The sequence below is a fragment of the Camelus dromedarius genome, chromosome 33 (genome assembly GCF_036321535.1).
Source record: "Camelus dromedarius isolate mCamDro1 chromosome 33, mCamDro1.pat, whole genome shotgun sequence".
Lineage (NCBI taxonomy): Eukaryota > Metazoa > Chordata > Mammalia > Artiodactyla > Camelidae > Camelus > Camelus dromedarius.
This window is the reverse complement of record NC_087468.1, coordinates 12,960,524-12,981,382: the sequence shown is the minus strand read 5'-3', so window position 1 is coordinate 12,981,382 and position 20,859 is coordinate 12,960,524. Positions and strand designations below refer to the sequence as shown.

Sequence of the window (20,859 nt, the reverse complement as noted above, 5' to 3'; positions counted from 1 at the left end):
TCTAGAAGAGCTATAATTTAATTAATTTAATTTTTTACATCTAGGTCTGTGACCTACCTTGAATTAATTATTTTGTCATATACAGTATTTTTTCCAATATTCTTTATGCCCCCATTCTTTCTTCTTCTAGAGCTCATGATGTGTATGTTAGACTGTTTAATGCTGTCCCACAGGTCATGGAAGTTATGTTCACTTTGTTTCCACTCTTTTGTAAAACTTCTTCTGATTTGTCTCCAAATGTTCACTGACTATTACTTGGTTGTATCCAATTTACTTGTCTACTGTTAATCCCAAACGGTGAATTTACTTCACATATTCTGCGTTTCAGTTTTAGTATTTCTATTTGGTTCTTCTTCTTTTTTTAAGTTTCCATACCTCTCCTAAATTTCCCAAATTGTCTTCACCAATTTATTCCTATAGATTCTTTTAACATATTATAATAATTATTTAAAAGTTAATTCAAAAGACTTTAAAGTCTTTCTTGCTAACTGTCACAACTGGGCTACCTTCAGATCTCTACTGATTGATTTTTCCCTTAATTAGGGGTCACAGTTTCCAGTTTCATCCCATGTCTAGTAATTCATCATTGAATACTGGACACTGAGAATGGGATCTTACACAGACTCTAGATTCTCTTACTTCCTCCAGGAAGTGTGTTTTGTTCTAGTAGACATTCAAATACTTGCTGGATCACTTTGATCTCTTGGGGATATGCTTTTAGATTTTATTAGGGTTGATTTGTTAGTTTAGTCCTAGGGTAAATTCCAGGGGCCCTAGACTGTGGTCTTTACTTCTAAGGAGTGGCCCTTCTGGGGTTTTAATGGAAAGTCCAGGGTGTTTACCCAAGCACTTTTAACTTGCTGAGATCAGAATTTCAAACTCAGCAGTGGGCAACTGCTGAAATATCTGTTCTGCTTCTTACCCTAAGAGCTACTGTCTTCTCACTGGCCTCCTGGAGTCGCATTTTGCACACTCCCAGTTCAGGCACCAGATAAGACCAGAGAGACTTTACAGACTTTGGAAATTCCCCCTCTGTGGCTCTCTCTTTTCTGGATTTCTTCCCTCAATTTCCAGGCATCCTTACAGCTCCAAACTTCCCTCTCCAATTCCTTGCATCAGTGAGATTACACCTATCAACTTGAGCTCCAGCCACTGCACTGTCTCATTGACTGGGCACGCACTCTGGACAAAGCTCTATAAATGTGGAAGTTATTAAGTGTGGTTCTCTTCTTTCAACACTGAAGTCTCCTCCAGTTTCTGCCTGCTTTTGTTGCTCTCCAGTGCCTTCAAACAATTAATTTAAAAAATAGTCTGTCCAGAGTTTATTCTAGCTATCAGAGGAAGATTAGTCCAATATAATTCATTCCATCATTATTAAAGCTAGAACCTTAGCACACTGAATTTTAATATTTCTGCTGTGAATATGATTTTCAGGTTTCCTTTCTTAATAGGAAAGTCAGAAAAAATGAAAAAATTAGTTGTAGGTAATCTGATGAGAGGAGGTAAAAGGAAGTGGGGACACCGAAGACATACTGATTATGTTGCAATTTTTGGGTGGATTATAAAATATTCACAGTAGAGAAACAAAAAAAAATTATGAAAAAGAATGTTACTAATAAGAGAAATAAAGTAAGAGGAAGGGAAAATGGAACAAAAGTAAAATAGTTCTCAACATCTGAGTTACGTATATATGTTGCCTTAACAAATGCTTAATTACAGTGTTAGTGTAAAATTAACAAAGTGATAAAATGCTATGTACAAATAAATAGAAAGATGAAAATAGCACTAAGACCATAATTAGAAATACTTTGGGCATGACCAGGAAATTACAGATGTGCACAGTTTTAAAGAGCAAGGGGTGACATGAAGAAATTCAGCAGCTGTCATTAAGAAAATGAGCATTATTTAGGAGCTAAGCACAACATATACCAAATCATTCTTGCGGGAAACAGTGGACCTACTTCAATACTTAGACACTAAGAGTGAACAATTAACAAAAGCTCAAACTACATTAACGATCTTGAAAATTTCATCACTGACTTTTCTTCTTGAGACTATCTACCGTAATAGATGTTTCTGCAGATACGGTTTTTAATTATTTTTTATTTTATTTTATTAACTTTTTTTTTGAGTTATAGTCAGTTTACAATGTTGTGTCAATTTCTAGCGTAGAGCACACTTTTTTAGTTATTCATGAACATACATCTATTCATTGTCACATTCTTTTTCGCTATGAGCTGCCAGATAATGGTTTTTAAAATATTTTTCAGGAAAAAAAATGTATCTGACTTTGTGTCCCAGGTAAAGGGATGATACTTCTTTGCTACAATATATACAATGGTCATTTAACAAGAAAATATATCACTTACTTAAATTTTCAGATGTTACCATGAATTCTTCAATTTCATCATCAGAATCATCTATTAAGGGCATGAAGGCATATCTGTACCAAAAACAAGGGTAGCTTTACTAGCATGCTTAAACTTGTTCAATTTTCCGTTGACATCTAAATTGAAATGATAAAAATTTGATTATCTTCCTCTCAAGTTAGCAAAGGTTATTGTGAAGAAACTATGAAAGTAGAGTTCCCAAGCCCTGCTGGTAAAAGGGTTTGGAAATGGATCAGATCTCTCTGCAAAGAACTCTGCAGGACAGAATGTTCAGGGAACGGAGGTTGCTGCTGTACTTTGTTCTCCACATCAGTTCTACCTCCCTGCCCACGACTTTAACTTGTCCCCTAACAAGGAGAAACTGCTAATTCGACTGGTGAACGTGACTGAAGTTGGTGAAAGTGAAATGTGGCTGACCCACATGTACTAAGTCCAGCAGCTTTCAAAAAGCAATTGCTGATAACAGCGGGGAAACCAGAAGCCAAGTGTCTAGTCATTAGGGACGGCTTATATCAATTGTGCTACAGTCATTATTATGGAATGCCACATAGCCATTAAAAGTCATGTGGCAGATCTATACAAAGGTGACATGGAAAGATACATTTTAAACAAGAAGGTGCAGAACAGTGTATACATGTATGTGTGCATGTATTATTATTACTGTCATTGCATAATTTAAAGAGAGAGCGAGCGAGCCACACATACTAGTATATACTTTGTCATTTTCTCCTAGAAGGAAGAAACTTAACAGCACTTTCCTTGGGAGGAGGAATGAGGCAAGGGGAGCTGTGGGGCCTCCTGTCACGGGCAGTCTAAAGCACAGCTTTCTGGACTCAGCGTTTAAACGCTTTACAATTTGGTTGCCACCTTCCCCTCCCACTCTATGTCCCTCCAAACTGCAGGCCTCAAGGACCTCCAAAGCATGCCATGTCTGTTCCCACTACCCCAGAAAACGTGCACTCTGTCCCAGGGCAGCCATCCACTGTCCCTCTGCTTTCTTGAGGACATGACGTAAACGCTGCCTTTTTGGGGTCTTCCTCACCCCTCTTCCACCTTCCTGCTGGGCTCGGTTTATGCATCTCTCAGTTCACTGTCCTGCATTTATGCCTGTCTCCCCACCTGCCTGTACACTCCTTAGCAGCAAGGACCCAGTTTCTATAAATGTGTTTTTTAACACGGTAGCAGGAGATGAACAAACCCTTGCCAAACTTGAACTTCCTACGTTAGGTACCTCTGATTATTTGCGGACGGTCTCCACAGAAACATTATTACAATGAGGATAAGCGAAAAAAGGAAGCTCCAAAATGCATCATCAACCCAGCGCTCCATCCAATCCTACAATAAGGACAGTTCAAACAAGAACAGTTAATTTTCTGATAAACATACAGATTTCTCACTCAAACCACATGTAATGACAAGTACCTATGAAATCTTTCCAACCAGTTAGTCTTCCAAATAAATACGTACCTATTTTTCCAAGAAACATAAAAAGTAAGAAATGCTATCTTTATCAAGTCATCATCAATGCTTACTTCAGCCTTATAACCAATCAGATGAATGAAATCCTAACAAATTATATAGTATCATAAAGAGAGTTTAAAAGGGCTTTAGAGATCAGTTAATTGACTTTCTAGACACAGTTTCTTCTCTCACTAAATTACCCGTAAGGCAATGGAAGTCGAGGGTTTTCAGAGGACTCTTTAATAATTATACAGAACTAGAGACTATTTCCAAATCAAGAAACCCCCAAGAAGGCCTTTTATATTTTAAGTCTGAGAAATATACTTTCTTCTAACCAGAGAAGCCATGGAGAGCATCTCCTGAATGTTCAAGAGTCTACCACCCTAGAAACATGTCAGATTTAAGATTTACAATCTCACTTAGATACAAGACAACCCAATTACATGGTGTACTGGAAAAAAAAGGTTTCTTGTTACCTTAGATCATACAGGGAGAGAATTACTTTTCAAAATATACAGAAAGAAGTTGAGAAAAGGGCATAATCGAAAACGTAGATTTAGGAGGAACTTTTTCGGAGTCATTTAAAGGAGGCAAATGTTTTTTATAATTCTATACACAATAATTCAAAGTAAACAGAAGCTCTCCACTAAAATTATCTCTATTTACAAACACAAATTAATTTCTTCAAACTTACTCGAAACAAAGTAGTATATTAAGAATGAAAACTGTTTAAATAGGAATATTATACTTACTGACAGACATTTTGCCATTCTAAATGTCTTAGTTGTCCACACCATAAACACTACAGAAGCTGAAACACATCAAAAAAAGTCAACCTTTAAAGGAACATGTAATAGTAAATAATTTATTATAAAAGAAAAATTAAATAGCTTACCCAGTATGGCAAAGATCAGGGTATTTGTAAAGTGCCTGTATAAAGAAAACTTCACTGTGTTCTTTCTCAGCCTTAGAGCCTTCATAGTTTGTGCCAAACTTATAAAAATGTGAACAAAGTTAAGGAAAAACATTTTAAATAGTAAAACACAGTTAAGATAAAAAACAAAATAAGAATCTTCGGCCACATTTCCAAAATGAGTAGTGCTAAATATAGTTCCCATGATTTAAAACTAATAAAAACACAGAAAATGTTACCTTATCCAATGTTGTATAATCATAATACTGATTTGTCACTGATTCTGCATTATGGTTTACCACTGTCTGAATGAAGTAAACAAACTTCAAGGGGAAAAGCACGAGCAAGAAGACCTATGGCGCGCTCCTTCAATGCCAGGTTCCCTCAGCACCGGGCAGGGCACTACACGCGCTGAACGCCGGGTCCCCCTCAGACCAGACACTGTTCACAGATCCCGTCGTGACATGCCATTTGGCTTGTGCCTTTCTGTCTCTGTTTCTTATTTTGTTGTTTCTGGTCTATTCTTGTTTTATCCTCTAGAATGATCATAATTAAGAAATTAAGCTGTCTATCAATTCCATTTCATAAATTTCAAAAACTGAAATATGTCCAAGAAAAACAAACCTGGACTTAGATAAGGAGAGACTTTATTCAAAATATCATTGCAATAGGGAGAACTTTCTGACTGTGAGATCTGCAAGAGTCCCAGAGGTCAGACAGGAAAGGGCTCTGCTTTTGCAGGGAGGAATAAACAAGCCTCGAAAGCAGCAGCTGTGGGAAGTGGGTGGCCCGACTGGACAGCTGACCAGCACATGCCTTTCCTTGAGGTCTGCAGATTCTCAGGAAGGGCCATGAAGGAAGGCTGGGGGTGGAGCAAAGTTCAGGGACTGAGGGGAAGGAGAAGGCGCAGCTTGGTCCAGGCTGGTATTTTGCTGTTACTGGTCAGCTGGTACATAGGCCTGTGTCTGGCCTAGTCCTAAGTAAACAAGGGGGCATCTGGGAGTCCCACCTAAGTCCTAAGGGGAAACGGAGTTGTTTACAGTAAGCCTTTTCCCGGAACACCAAAGGTGGAGGCCGTCTTAACCACTTCTGTTTTCCAGGAGCACAGGGCTCAGGGGGAGTGCAAAACTGTCAGGCACGAGAGGTTTCTCCCTGGCTCCTCGGCAGTGCAGCTGGGCTCCGGGCCGGAGCTCTATAAACGGGAGCTGCTTCCTCTGTGCAGCCCGCCCGGCTCTGCTCAGGAACCACAAAAATGCATGTAACATTGAGTAAAGAACAGAAGTGGCACATTCTGGATTTATGCCTCCTATTTTAAATTTCAAATACTCCACTAATCAAAAACTTCATTTTAGTACTAAGACTACCAAAGCTGCTTTTCAATCTTTCTAAATGACCAGTAAGTTGCAAAAGAAGACCAATTTCTAAAATAACACAATTCAATCAGTTAGGGCTACTGTCAGAATTTATAAAAATGCAAATGGGCTTTATTCAGCAAACGTTATCAAGACCAAATACTTTTAAAGCAGTAAGGAGAGCGCACAGGCCCCATCTCCCTGAAGTGAGGATCACCTTGCACGTGCTGCTGCGGTCGGAAAAGGATATCCACCAGCACAAGCCAGAGTCAAGAAGAGACAGAGGGAGGCTGGCCAGAAGCACAAGATCAGAATCATTGGCCTGCAGCAAAACAGCAAAAAAATACAACAAACAAGCAGGAAAAAGAGGGGCGAGGCTATGGCTTTTGCAGTTTTCTGGCTATTTTTTCTATCATCGTAGAACCAGATTTTACAGGAGGGGCTGTATTAGGTTCTGCAGAAGAGAAGGAAGCAGGGCCATTATCCCAGCATTCAGTTCTCTGTGCACGTATTTCTGCTTCTCCTGCGTGTCATTTGTGATCATTTAGGAAACCCACTGCCCTTTTGTACAAAGAAAGCAGGCTTTTCATCTCAGGAATGAAAATTACCAAACAGCAATCTGAAAGCAAATGTCAGAAATTCAGGTTGAAGCAGAAATGGATACTAAATTTCCTTTCTCTCCTATGAGGCCATGAAACACTAACCAAGAGAATTTTAATTTCTGGATTTCTTCATGACTTTTATCTCAAACATCTTAACTGAAAATATTAATAATTAAGCAAACTAAATCTTTGCTCTTCTTTTCCTCATCTCCCCACCCCAGCCTGCAGTGCTGTCCATAAAGGTGGGAAGTTATCCTCATTCAAATCCAGGTGGAATTATAGCTTTTACAGCCACTTTTTTTCTGGAATTTTCTGCCAAGTTGCATTACTGTGTGTTTTTCTCAATGAACTACTTTGTGGATGGTTAAGAACAAGAATTCTTTGAAATATGTATCTGTAAATTACCAGAAAAAAAGATAATCCAGATTTTTAAAACTCACCGTCTACAGGCTCAATTAGTTGAAGAATACACACTGCCTAACTTGTTAAAGGCTCTAAGAATATACAATTTTAGAAATGACAGCTCCAAGCTGAACAGATAAATTAAGCTCATCTTCTTAGTCCACAACAGAAGAGAAGATAAAAGATTAAAGACAGTAATGTTGAGCAATTCTCCTGTCCAGATTCCAGGTACATTCGAACCACCTGCCCCTTATTCTCAGGGCAGATGAGAGCCCCTGACAAGTGATGAGGCTGTGGCTTCGGCAGAGCAGGCTCTCCAGGGGGGATCAGCACTCAGAGCCGGACCCCTGTTCACGTGCAGAGCTGAGGCCTGTCCTTCACCTCTGAAACAACTGAATGACTTCACATGTTTTTTAGGGGAGAACATAGGAAAATTATACTAGAGCAAGATATTTATATGCCTTGGAAAAAGTCACATTTATTTAACTATGATTTTATTCAATAGACTTGGATTCTAAACTGGTAGCTCTCAACAGAAGTAGAATCCAATTTTCAAGCAAGTTTGGTCAGAAACAATTCTTTAAATCAGGTGTTGTCCTTTATGAGACACCCCTCAGACACTAGGGGACAAGTGGACATAATTGAGGAGGCTTTCAAACGCCTCACTGTATGAAAAGCTCCTCGTGTGAGGCTGGTGTGGACAATCTGTGCAGAGGCTTCACAGCTTTCATTAGATTTTCAAAGGCATCTCTGGGGACAGAACCCAAGCAAGGGTAAGATCTACTTTTTTTGAGAATAAAAATAAAAGATTTTTGTGAATAAAAATAAAAGATTTTTGTTTTGTTTTTTAACTTGGAAGCACACTGAGAATTCACAACAGGGAATTTTAGAAATAGGTAGACCAGGCTTAGAAAAATGACCCACAAGGGACTCCGAAAAGCCTATTAACACCACGTTAGCACCCCGGCAGAAAGGGGATGGCTTCCTTGTAGAGAAGGGACACAGGCAAATTTGAATTTGAGGCCCTCTGGCCCTCCCCGTGAGAGACAAAGATGAGAAAATGGAAAGAAACACAGGAAAACAAAAGAACATTTAATGTTAAAAGCTAAAAGACAAGTATCAAAGACAGTAAAAACAAAAAGAACTTTGTGAAAATAAAAGCTACAAGAATGAGTTTCAGGGAAGGCAAAAATGCTGAAGCAACAGACACAAATGATGCTCTGGATCTGTGTATCCCTGCATCCTGCTCTGACCAGGTCATAGTTTCTCCAGACTCCCTGTCATTTCCAGGAATGCATTTCAGAGGGCCCTGCCTTGGAGAAAAAAAACAGTGGAATTCTCCAGACTCAACCTGAGTCACTGAATCAGCGAGGGGGGCGCCACAATGGTCAGCTGACACTGTCGCTAGAACCTCTCCTGCCACAGCATGGCCTCCGACCCAGCACCTCCACTGCCCGCGCTCACCTGCTGGCCCGCGGTGACCCTGGAATGAACAAAGCCAGGCAGGTGCACCTCGGGAATTCATCTGTCTGCAGTCGTAGCCACTGCTGACCACCCCTCCAGACCAGAGCTCCCCTGCTCTCCACCCCATGACAGCCTCCTGGTTCTCCCACCTCCCTCCACCTCCCGTGCACCAGGCACCCTCCTGGCTCCTCCCCTCTCGTGGGTCCACATGCTCTTCGTGGGTCCCTCCTGCAGCTGCAACCTTCTCCCACACAAAGACGACTCCCACCTTCATCACCAGCTCTGACTCCTCTTGCCAACCCTGACTTCACAAGAATGCCCTGAGCAGCTCAAATCTCACCCATCATGGTCCCTTCTCCAAGTTTACCTGAGAACTGGCCCTAAGAACTGGCCCCTGCCACTCAAATGAGTCATGACAGCTTCTTGGAGCCTTCTCTCCCTTTCTCCGCCCATTTTTAGCAAGTCTAGCACGGGGAGTCTGTCTTCTACTTCCTCTGCCCTATTTCTAACCCTCACCGTCTCTCCTTTGGACCACTGCAAATGACTGTTACCAGACTTCCCATCTCTAGACTCTCCTTTCCAGGTCATTTTTTTAATGCCATCCTCAAGTTCTTTCTAACACAGATTTCATCACGACATTCACCTCTGCAGCTTCAACTCCTCGCTACTTTCTGCCTTCACAAGGAACTCTAAACTCTGAGTGTGTCATTCCGGCCCCACCTTCCATGATTCTCCCACACACGTGACCCACAGGCAAGCTACTCTGGGACATGAGCCACTGTCCCTATATTTTCATGCTTCTGACTATATTTGAAAGTCCCCTCAGTTCTTCCCAGAATGCTTTCCCCCCTCCATTCTTTTCCTAGTAAACCTGTATTTGTCCACCCAATCTCAGTCTAAATGTCACCATCTCCCTGAAGTCTTTCCTGATTTTCACCCCAGAATGAATGCCTCTCTTCCCTGTTTGCATAGCACCTCCCTAAAATGGCAATGACTACTGCTGTGTGGCTCTCAGTTACCAGCTTGTCTCCCCTACCTGACTGCTCAGTGTGTGCACTTACATGTGCTGAACTAACAGAAAAAATAAGGATATTCTTTGTTTAAGGAATTTCACCTTCAACCAAATTCCTATATTGAGGTAACCATAACACATAACTAGGTTTCTTTCTATTATTATTACAAATTAAAAATAACCTGATTTTAATGATATGACAAACTATGTTAGGACACAGTAAAGGATATGAACCATACAAAAATGGAGTCAATAACTGCTAAAACAATGTCACCCAAAACAACAGCTAAATGGTTAGAACCCTGAAAGATAAAAACAGGGGAAAAAACCTGAATGTCCAAGTTTCATTGTATTATAGTAATTATCAACTGATGAAGAAAACGATTCATCTCATTTCATTTTACAAAAGCCACATAAAAGATTTGATTGCCTAATAGACTTGTATTTAAGCACATGGAGATGATATGTTTTGGCAGCAACAAATGTTAATTTGTCATTAATTTGTCCATCAATAATGTAAAATTGCATTACGGGGTGGCAAATCAAACAGATCACGTCCCACCCGCCTTGGGTCAGCTGCTTCAATCTCTGCCCCCTCCACACCAAGCCTGCAGCCACAGCCCCTAAAGAAATGGACTCCTTAGCTTCCCCATGCATGTGAAAGGACAGGGAAGAAAGTAAAACGAGGAAAAGGAACTGAGTGGAAGGGTATGAACAAACCATAGATTGGATCCTGACAGGTAATCATATTTAAAACAGTTACATTAAGATGCTGAGTATGTAAACTTTTAAAGAAATACAATGTAATCTATATGGGGCATATTTATCCGTTCTATTTTCTTTCTAAGATTCGTTTCCTGTGAATTATATATATAAATGCAAACCAAAGTTCTTCATTATTATGTAAAGGTAAAAATAAATGTAACTTTCAAGGAGTCAAAGATGAAAAGAGCAGGCGTATCTAACACTGAATATAGGTGGATCAAAGACACCGGAAGAAAAATGAAGCTTTTACCATTAATGGACAAATGTCCTGCTTTGAGGGTCAGATTAAAATATGTGAAGTCAACGTATGTGGCAACATACGGATCAGTCACTCTGTGCACGGTTATCTGATTTAAACATCTAATACAGGAGACATTTTGAGTAAAATCACAAGGTTCTCTGAATCAGCTAAAAATTTAATAAACTTCATAAACACTCAGTCATCAACCATATTATTAAGGAAAACTGAGAGCTAGAAATCTAGGGGTCTTTACAGGTGCAAATATTCGGACTCTTCTCCAGAGTGAATCATCGCTGCAGGCATCGCCAGGGCCACTGTCCCCTCGCACACCACCTTCTCCTGGCTGTTCCAAGAGTGGGGTCTGCTGACTTCTCCAAACACTGAGCCCACCAGGGTCAGAGAAAACTTACAACCACATGAGACCTGGGAGAGCGATGACGAGTCACGTCTGTATGTGTGAAAGGTGGAACTAACTTTCTGTTCATTCACTCGTGTTTAGGCCGAGGGTTAGGGAAGAGACTAATGCGTTCAGAGTGCATAATGATGAAGACAAACGTTCGTTATAAAGAACCACCGCGAACATTTTTAAGATGGAGCTAGCTCCTGGGATGACACCAAGTGATGCCTTCACAACCATACCGTTTTAAAAAAATGCTCTGCTTAGCCAAAAAAAAAAAAAAAAAAAAAAGAGAGAGAGAGAGAAATATTACACAGGGGGAGAAAAAAGCTCAAGTTGAGCCTTTTTCACAAATTTCCTATTTTTAAAAATTCATCTCAGTAGATATAAATGAAAATCACGTTGCACAGCAACAACAAAAAAGGCACTAGTGGAATTATTTAAGTTTTACCCCGATGACTCTCATCACGCCTTCAATGGCCGCGAAGACAAAGTAGAGCAGCCCCAGTCCGACGACCCGGTGCATGACGGTCCCCAAGCGGGGCCTGGAACGAGGAGGAGGTGACAGAAGAAAGAAAAACAAAAAGCAAGGTAAGTACAGCGTACCTGAATACAGTAACTGGCCCCGTTTCCAACACCAGAGAAGCCACTACCCACTCAAGCCCCCCTCTCCTGCCTCTGAGGCCCGCTGTTTTAGGAAATAGCGTATCTGGGAACATGGCAGAAACAGGCTGAGGAAAAGCGGGCCTCCTTCTCTAGGACGTGAAGCTGTACTGATGCCCAGAAAGCAACATTTTTAAGGCCAGAGGATTTTGCTGCTGAAATCCAAGTCATGCACTGAACATAGCCCAGGTACTGTTTTTTTCTATAGAATGGACACGAAGATTGATGAAACCCAGGAAGGTGAGTGCCAACTTCTAAGTGTCGCTGGTAGAAACAGTCACTTAACTCTGTCGCCAACATTAATTACGAACCATACTGAGATGTGGTTTGTCAGAGGGGACCCACTGATTCTCTGACTCGGGCAGACAAAGAGAAGGATGTCAGGGGCTCATGTCCCACCACCTTCCTCCCCCTGACACCCCCAGATGGAAGTCCTAACAGGCTCCAGCTTCCATTCATCAAACTGAAAAGAATTAAAACATTTTTGATTCTTTAAAAGTATAAACAAATGAATTGGGAATAGGCAAAGATGATAATTTTTTTCAATTAGTAATTTGAAGACAGAACTGAAATTTCATATTTGCAAATCAGAATTTACCTGCTAACATGTTTTAGTTCAAAACCCCTTCTCAGAGTAATTAGAAGTGGAGGCCGGTTTTGAAAAAAATAATTATGATAGTCATTTTAAAACAAATCTAGATAAAAACTGAACTATTACTCATAGCTCATATTTAAGACTATTTATCTAATTTAGTTCACCTAAATTCTGATTCATTGCACCAGCTTACTGGAACCTCCCGACAGCCAGAACTGTTACTGCGCTCGCTTTACGAGGGTCAAACACAAGCTGATGGTGTGGGGTCATTTAAAAAAGGCTGTGCCCTACACACCAGCCCAGTCTTCCATTCCTTTTACAGCCACCACCCTCCACACCTTGGCACCTGATGTTCACAACTAGAACTGGGAGGTGTCACAACATTCCACAAGAGGGTTTTGTGTTCTGTACACTGTACTGAGGCAAAAAAAAAATAATAATAATAATAATAATAATAATAATAAATAAAATTTTAAAAAGCACATGAGAGAGAATCATAATATGAGTCCAAGGAAGAGAAGGTTTCCTGGCGGACAGCTCGCTAACTCAGCAGGCTGCAGCTCACATGCACACACACGTGTGCTCCGTGCTGAGGTCCTGAGTGCCCTCTGTGCCACTCACTGCAGCGGGGCCTCGGGTGCAGCAGGACCCAACAGAGCAGCCTCAGTGGAGGGATGGGGCCAAACCTCACCAGGACAGAAGATTAGGGAAGTGGAAGTGGCCAAGTACAGATGACCCAGTGGAAAAGGCTGCTGCACCCACGTGAGGGGAATGAGGGGAAGCAAGTAGAGGGCCATCTGGGTTCAAGGGAGGGTTCTGTTCCTGAAGAAGACAGAAATAACAGCGTGCTGATGGGGATGACCCCACCAAGGAGGGCTGTGACAGAGGAGAGCAGGGTGGACTGCTGGGACAGCTGACAGAGGAGATGCCAGGATCCAGAGCACAAGGCCAGGGCAGGACCTAACCACGCAGGGATAGTCCATGCCTCTTAGGAGGGAGTAAATGTGTCGTCCAGAGATGGGGAGAATGACACAGATCGGATGGCAGGAACGTGTCAGAACTCCCTTCTGATGGCTTCTACTTCCTCAGAGAGAAAAGAGCCAAGATCAGCTGAGATGGATGAGGGCAGGGAGTTGTGAGGAGAGAGAAGGGGTACATGGTGCAGAATGGGAGAGTGAGAAGCCAAACTGGAGCTGGCTGGATCTGCCAGCAGCACTAAGGGTGCACTTGAAGTTCAGGGTTGTGAAATGACATGAGCTGGGCAGCGGGGCCGGGTGTTCCTCTCAGGCTGATGCTGCTGCCCCGGGCTGAGCCTGCACAGATGGAAGGCGGCCCAAGGGACGCTGACAAAGGCCTCAGGAGTGGCAGGGGTGTTCAGTCCCCTGCTGGACTGAGGAAGGCGGCGGGATCAACAGGCCAGAGGTCACAGCAGGGACGAAGAGTGACTGCAGCTGACACGTTAGAGAAGGTAAACAGGAAGCAGAGGAGGGACGGTTGGAAAGTGGACTGCTGAAATCTGCCACACGAAGGTGCTGTTAGACACAATAATGAATAAATAATAATCAAGTCTAGAGAATGGCCTTGGGACTCGGGAGCTGAGGGGTGACAGGTAAGGGCAGCAGAGGGGAGGCAGTGAGATCCGGTTACTTAAAGGATCCTCACATGGACACTGAAATCACAGGGAATCCTGCCGGATGAGTGCTGAGGAGGAGAAAGACAGGGACGCAAGGGCTGGGAGATGCCAGGGAGAAGACGTAGCTGTGATCTTGTCTGAAGGCTCGAGCTTCTGGGAACCAGAAGGTCTTAGGGAAAAAGAAAAACAATGGTCTGAAAAAGGCAATGAGGGTGCAGAGGACAGGCTCGTCCGTGTTCACGCCCAGTGACTCACGGGTAAGAGAGAAAAGAGCTGCTGGAGAGGGTCCCAGAGAAGCGGGTGCTCGGGGGGCAGCCAGGTTTCAGTCAGGAAATTCCGCTGCCCTGGTGTTTGATCAGAGTGCTTACGGTATCTCAGACACAATCACATCACATAGCTATGCTGTCTAGGAAATGGAAAGTGGTCTGAACTTCAAGAATCATTTAAAATTTTCCATTATCCTTAAAGTTGGTTATTCATCTAACTATAAAAAGTTACTGGAATTCAAACTCAGGATCTTTATTTGAGGAAAGTATGAAACAGCCAGTGCATGGAGATCCTTTAGAATCAGAAACACATCCTTGCAGACGCTTCCCTGTGGGGTCTGCTGTGACCCTGAGAGGTGCCCAGTTTCACAGATGCACGCGGAGGGGATCACAAGACTGGAGACTGTTCTCCAGGTCCCGGTACTTACTTCACAATGCCGTAACCCAAGCTCACGATGATCACGAGGAGGCGAGCCAGCGTCCTCTTAACTGCAGATATCAACTCCGCGAACATCAGCAAATCTTGGGCTGAGGGGGAGAAGGAAAACCCATTCACTCTGGGGGCCTCTGGAGGCCGGCCGCCTCCAGTCTAAACGTGTGCTGTGTACAGCGACATTCTGACCTCAGACGAATTGGCCACGCTTAACTTCAAAGTCAGCTCATCCGAGTGATGCCTGAAACCTCAGTGAAGGGGATTCACCACCTCCTGAAAACTCCCTCCATGTCTGATCGACTGATGGGTACAGCTTTCTCACGTGCACCAGAAATCTGTCTCCCTGAGCCCCTCTGTTCTTATTCTCCCCCTTGGGCTACCCTTTTCCTGTCCTCTAAATACCTGAAAACCACCACATCCTCAAGAGTTCCCTTTTCTCCAGGCTGCCGTCTTCATTTATTATTCGCCTGTGGCTGTCACAGTAAGAGACACCAGGATCCCTGCCCTCGTGAGGCTTGTACTCTGGCTGGACAAGCAAACAGAACTCAGCACGGCAGGTGCAGAGATAACACAGCATCTCCCAGGACCGGGAGGAAAGCAGCCCAATCCACGTGGCAGGACAGCAAACGGGCCCAGAGAAGGTTCTCAGAGGAAGTGACGTCTACACCGGGGTTTGAAGGCCGAGTGGGAGTTAGCTATTTGGGGGGGGGGGGGGAGAGGCACACGCAGAGGCAAGGAGGAGAAAAGAGGAAAGTAAAACACGTTGCAGGAAGTGAAATCCTGGCATGGCTGCAGCAGAGCGTGTAACGAGGGGTCTCAAGAAAGGGGCTGGGACAGAGGCAGGGCCCCATCACCCAGGGGTTTAGGCCGGGCCAGGAGTCTAGGCTTGATGCTAAGAGCAGTGGGAAGTCTGTGATAGTAAACAAGGGGGTCAAAAGGGAACTGGTAAACTATGGCCCGCAGGCCAAATCTGGCCCTATATCTGTTTTGTAAATAAGGTTTTATTGGGACTCAGCCATGCCCATGTGTTGTCTGTGGCTGCTTGCATGCTACAAGGGCAGAAGAATTATCAAGAATGCTCTACTTAGAGGCTTGGACAAGAACTAGACTGCAGGAGTGAAAACTGGTCAGCAGGCTATTTGAGAAGTCCAGGCAAGAGATGATGAGTGTGCTGGCAGGGAAGACAGCAAGAAGCAGAGAGACACCCAGGAACCAGCTGTGACCGCACCTAGTCAGTCGTGTTTCAGGTCCCATTTCTCCACCTTCTCCGCAAGAAATCTCAAGAGACCCTGAGGAAGTCCAAATACGCTAAGTTTATGACATTCCCTAACCGAACCCAGGAGCACAGAACAAAGAAGTCAGTTGACATGGCTTATTCTTAACCTACCCTCGTTGGGGCCTGCCGATCACCACTTCCCATCCCTGCTGTGGTTCTTCTAAATTCTATCCTCCCAGGACTGATGGCAAGCAAGACAGCCTGGGTGACAGAATTCACACTTGGGAAATGAGAAACGGCACCGGCCCAGGCCCAGTCTGCCGGCACCCCTCCTTTTCCAGAGGAGTCTGGGGTTCCTCCCCCCAGATGGTGTCATCTCACAGGGCTTGAAGTCCCAGAGGACGGCAGGTGATCACTCCTCTCTGCATGGTTCTCAGGCTTTTGCTGCCCCTCACCCGAGTTCACAGCACCCGTCACCCTCTCTAGACAAGAGGACCACCACTGGCAGCAAAGGAGCCGACCAGCCTTCTCTGACATTCAAGGACGCTTTAGCCCCCAGGCAGGGGCAGCAGCTCTGTGCTTCCTTCCATGGCTGGCTGAGGGCACACACACATCACTACCACTTCTTAGAGAGCAATCGTGCCTCTAGCATGCCTCCCTGGATGCTTCTCCCTTCTTCATTCTTCTGTACATGTCCTTTTAAACTTTTTATTTGGGGAAACTACAAACACTCCCCAACAGAGAGAAAGTGATACAATGAACTCCCACGTACCCATCACTCAGCTTCCTCAGTTATCAACATGATGCCAAATCTGTTTCATCTGTATTCCAACTCAGCTTTTTTCCCTGGAGTATTTTAAAATAAAGAGCAGGCACAACCACACCATCTGAAAGCCTGTACCACGATCACCTGTCACTGACCGCTCAGAAGCACGTTCCTGACGCCTTCTACCCTTTTGAGTGATCTCCCTTTTCGAAGGAATTGCCGTTCCTTTACTTCTCTGGCCCTTTTGGACTCTGTCTGTCGAAGTCTGGGGCACACATCTGAGGATGTCCAACGGTACGCCCTCCCCGCATCCCATGTTCCACTGTGTAAACTGCGATGGTGCCTCTGATGGTCATGAAGTTCTCTGCAAGAAGCCTGCAGACACCATCCATCCTGACACCTCTGATTTTATTCCCTGTGGCCAAATTTTCTTTTCTTTTTTATAGAGAAAAGGAGAAGAAAGAGGATGGAGGGGCAGGGCGGGGATGGAGAAATAAATTAAAAGGATTGGCAGCACCTAACGTCCCTGGTCCAGAACTTTGTGTTGTTTAAAGCCAATCGCCAGTAGCTGAACCTTCGGGAACGGGAACTTTCTTCTCCCCAGGAGGAGAGTGAGGGAAAGTCAGCAAGAAGGAAGAGAAAATGAAGACAACATACATGCCAGCCTACATCACAGTCCTACTCCGACATTCTCCTCTTGGCTTCTCTCCTCTTCATCTCCAATATGGTTGTTCCCAGACCACTGTAGGAAGGGGTGGGGTGGGGTCCCACAGTTCTGCTCACAAATGCTCTGAGGCCCGTGGCTCACACCACACTTATAGACACAGTCACTACTTACTTGATAGCCCAGTGCTGTTGATGTTTTGGTATTCAGCATAAAAAACTGCCTTTTCAAGCATTCCCAGGAAAATGACAGCTGCAATCCAGAACTGGATTCTTAATATATCTTTCCAGTAACAGGCAGACCACAGCAGCCAGAGGACACCATATAAAATATACACGATGCACATCACCATGTAGAACTGTGGGGAGAGAAGCAATTTTAATCAGTAACGCCTTCTGATCATTTGGAAAGTGACATTTCTACATTCAGGTTTGTAATCCTTTATTTTCCAGTCACCGTGGAACCAGAAATGGGGGGTACGTCAAAACGTTAGTTACTAAGGAATTACCACCACTGAGCTCTTAAAATTTTTTAACTTTCCAATTAGAATATAAAATTCATTTTTTAAAAAAAGGAACAAAATGATGAGAGATACTCACAATCATTAGAGGCCAATCCGATGCAGAGATATATCCATGAGGCCCCATCATAGAAAGAGAAACTAGCGAAAAGTAGGGTGGGGGCAAAGAAACGAAGGAGTTAGATGAACAATTAGTTCTTCTTAAGTTTTTAAACATAAGCACATCTTAAGGCTCCAAGAATCCAAACCTAGTTAACAATGGATGAATTTCCCCCTAGCGCACACAAAGTACTGGATGATTACCCGTTGTGGGATTATGTAACCTAACAAGACGCCTTTACTTGTATACATGCTGTTGTAAAACGTGGGCCAAATCGGATCTTAGGCAGCCAGCAAAGTAGCCCTGGCCTTAGACTGGCCCTTGCTGAGTCACTGAGCTAGCGGAGGACTTTGTCTTGCTTCATGTAACTTGGATACATTTCTGCACTCCAGGATCTAGTTTGGTTTGTGGTCCGACAGAGCAGGAATAAGGAGTGGCAAAATGGCACCGGGTCCGGCCCCTGTTTGGCATGGCCTGGCCCGGGATGGCACCTCCGGGAGGAAGCCCTGCTTCACACTCCCCCAGAGCAGCCAGCTCCACCAGCTTCCCGCGGGGAAACCCAGCTCAGTGCCTCCTCTGCAGCCACGCCTGACTCGCCCCATTGCTTCCTCCAGCCCCACCGGACTGGGTGCCCCTCAGGGACAGAGCCTGGCTTCAGTCACTCTGTGTCCCCCATCTGCAAATCCCCAGGATCCTCAAATGCTGTTTGGCCACTGTCAGCCCAGCAGACACCCACCCTAGAAGACAACAGCCAAGGCAATTCTCAGACATGTAAAAGCGCTCACTCCCTTGAAAACTGCGTAGTGCGAGCGCGGGCTCACCCGCGTGCTGGGACCCACAGCCTAATGAAGCAAAGAGAGTCTGCCTCTGGGCAGGCGGAGAGCTCAAAGACCACAGAAGCCACGCTTGCCAGCAACACGACTTTACTCTCAGGCTACAAATAGATGTTTATTTTTTAAAAAAAATGTTTTTTTAAAGAACAAAAATTTTAAGCCCCTGATAATGGCCATTTTCAATAAACAGAATATGATCTCCTTCAAATACAATTAAGGTGATGCCTACCTATTTCTGTGTTAAAAAAAAATTTGTTTTTAATCTAGAAGGATGAAGAATTATATATCCCTCTCTGAAGTTAGACATTTAAAGAATTTAACTTAAATTACTTTCAAATTTCTATTCCATTAAAAAAAATTAGAGTTAAGATAAGCATAAAGTTTTAAGTGCCCCAAACATATTCATTTTCGTGATTACCAGAAATTCATTTTTGAATGATGTGTCTTAACAGAGAATACAGATTTGGGTCAATGACGAAAATACAGAATGTAGTAAAAGCGGACAATAAACATGCATGCAGTTGAACTATACCATTCAAATTCCAGTCTGCATCTGTTTTTTCTGTCTTAATTGAAACAATAAAGATATGAAACCCATCTCTCTGTGTTTTGGCTATAACATCCTGAAACAGAAAAAAAAAATCCTTTGTTATTTTTAAAGATTGCTATGTAAGACACAGATAAAACAGTTATTCACCACGTTCTAAAACAACTTTTAAGAATTGAATTGGGGTACTTAAAATACACACACACACACACACACACACACACACACACACACACACACAAAAGGAGTGGTGGGCTGTGGGAGGACAGTGGGCAGTGAAAGGATTTCTTTAATTTTTTTTTTTTTAATCACCATCGTCCCAAACCCAAAGGGATGAAGGTGGAAAAAAGCCTTTTCCACCCTCCAATGTTTTCTTTGTTTTGTTTATTTTTGCTTGTTTGTTTGTTTGGGGAGGCAATTAGGTTTATTTATGTCTTTTTAATGGAGGTACTGTGGATGGAACCGAGAACCTCACGCATACTAGGCATGCAGTCTGCCACTGAGCGATACCCTCCCCCCGGGATGTTTTCTACTTTTTATGTTTCTACAGGTTTCCCCCTAATGTGACCATTGAAATGGTTTTTCTAATATTGCTCTTCCCATGTTTTATCCTCATGTCATCAAGCATTCAGTTTTTGAATTTTCTTTAATTGAATGGGGGAGAAAGATATCAGATAACATTGTTAGAAATGACTCAGATTCAATATGCAGGCTAAATTGTTTAAATTCCTTAAGGCACTATGTTAACGGCAATCCCACTGAGGGCTGATACTGCCCACTGGAATGCCAGTGAACCCTCCCGTGCCTCCACGTAATGGGGCCGGACTCTTGACGTTATTCCTTCTTGAGTATTTTCTATCCTTCCCCCCATATCCTGCTCCTCCACCTGAGACAGAGTTTGTGCAAAGCAAAAAGTTGCTCTTGTCTCTGCAAAGTGAATGCCTTTCCGCTACCAGGCTACTCTGTCAGATGCTGAAGGAAACAAGAAACGGGGAGAGTCACCGTATAAAAGCAAACATCAAGCTCCCCCAAATCTGCTTTCGGTCCCTACACACCACTCCTTGGAACCTTCTCAGCCTCTTAGTCTTCTGATTTTCAGTAATTCCCCAAAATACCTAATCTCCATCTCCCCTCATGCTGCATCAAGGTTTCTGTTCCTTAACGTTGATGCATACTGGCCCATTGCTTTCGAAAGTGGAATTCTATTTTTTAAAGAAAGACTCATAGAAGTTAACCTTAAAGCACAACTTCAAAGAGATTTTTAAACAAAGACAGAGACAAGTATGTATGTTTTAAACAATGCTTCTTTTTCTTTCCTAATTCTACTAACCCTCCTTTATATCACTCTCCATCAGCAGATTCTTCTGTCTTACTACAACTTGTATATATTTTATTTAAAGACAAATAAAAAGACTTACCGTTGACCCTTCCCGGCTTGAAACATTTCTGGTATTTGTTATTAGTTCTTTATTCTGGAAAAAAAGAATAGAGTAATTCCATTTTATATTGCTGCATTTCCATAAGAAAAAGATAGTTTAAAGATCAAGAAAATAAACGTGTTATGAGAAAAGTAAAGATTTGAAAGCTGAACACCAGAGAACAAACTTCATTGCAGCCCAAACAT

At 43.2% G+C, this 20,859-nt stretch overlaps 1 protein-coding gene across 2 annotated transcripts in view; it reads right to left on the bottom strand.

Annotated features, from left to right (window-relative positions):
• The window catches only part of TMEM87B (transmembrane protein 87B), a 43,255-nt gene that overhangs the window by 12,451 nt on the left and 9,945 nt on the right, over window positions 1-20,859 (bottom strand). Inside the window, exons 5-15 of one of the 2 annotated variants that reach the window (XM_031441246.2) lie at window positions 20,654-20,707; window positions 19,221-19,311; window positions 17,835-17,896; window positions 17,410-17,593; window positions 14,585-14,684; window positions 11,451-11,544; window positions 6,367-6,438; window positions 4,747-4,855; window positions 4,604-4,662; window positions 3,622-3,725; window positions 2,370-2,443 (exon numbers count right to left, since the gene is read on the bottom strand). In XM_031441246.2, the coding sequence (XP_031297106.1) occupies window positions 2,370-2,443; window positions 3,622-3,725; window positions 4,604-4,662; window positions 4,747-4,855; window positions 6,367-6,438; window positions 11,451-11,544; window positions 14,585-14,684; window positions 17,410-17,593; window positions 17,835-17,896; window positions 19,221-19,311; window positions 20,654-20,707 (1,003 nt within the window). Of the gene's footprint in view, window positions 1-2,369; window positions 2,444-3,621; window positions 3,726-4,603; window positions 4,663-4,746; window positions 4,857-6,366; window positions 6,439-9,827; window positions 9,899-11,450; window positions 11,545-14,584; window positions 14,685-17,409; window positions 17,594-17,834; window positions 17,897-19,220; window positions 19,312-20,653; window positions 20,708-20,859 lie in introns of both variants that reach the window. The other variant, XM_064481918.1, reaches the window with a different exon arrangement.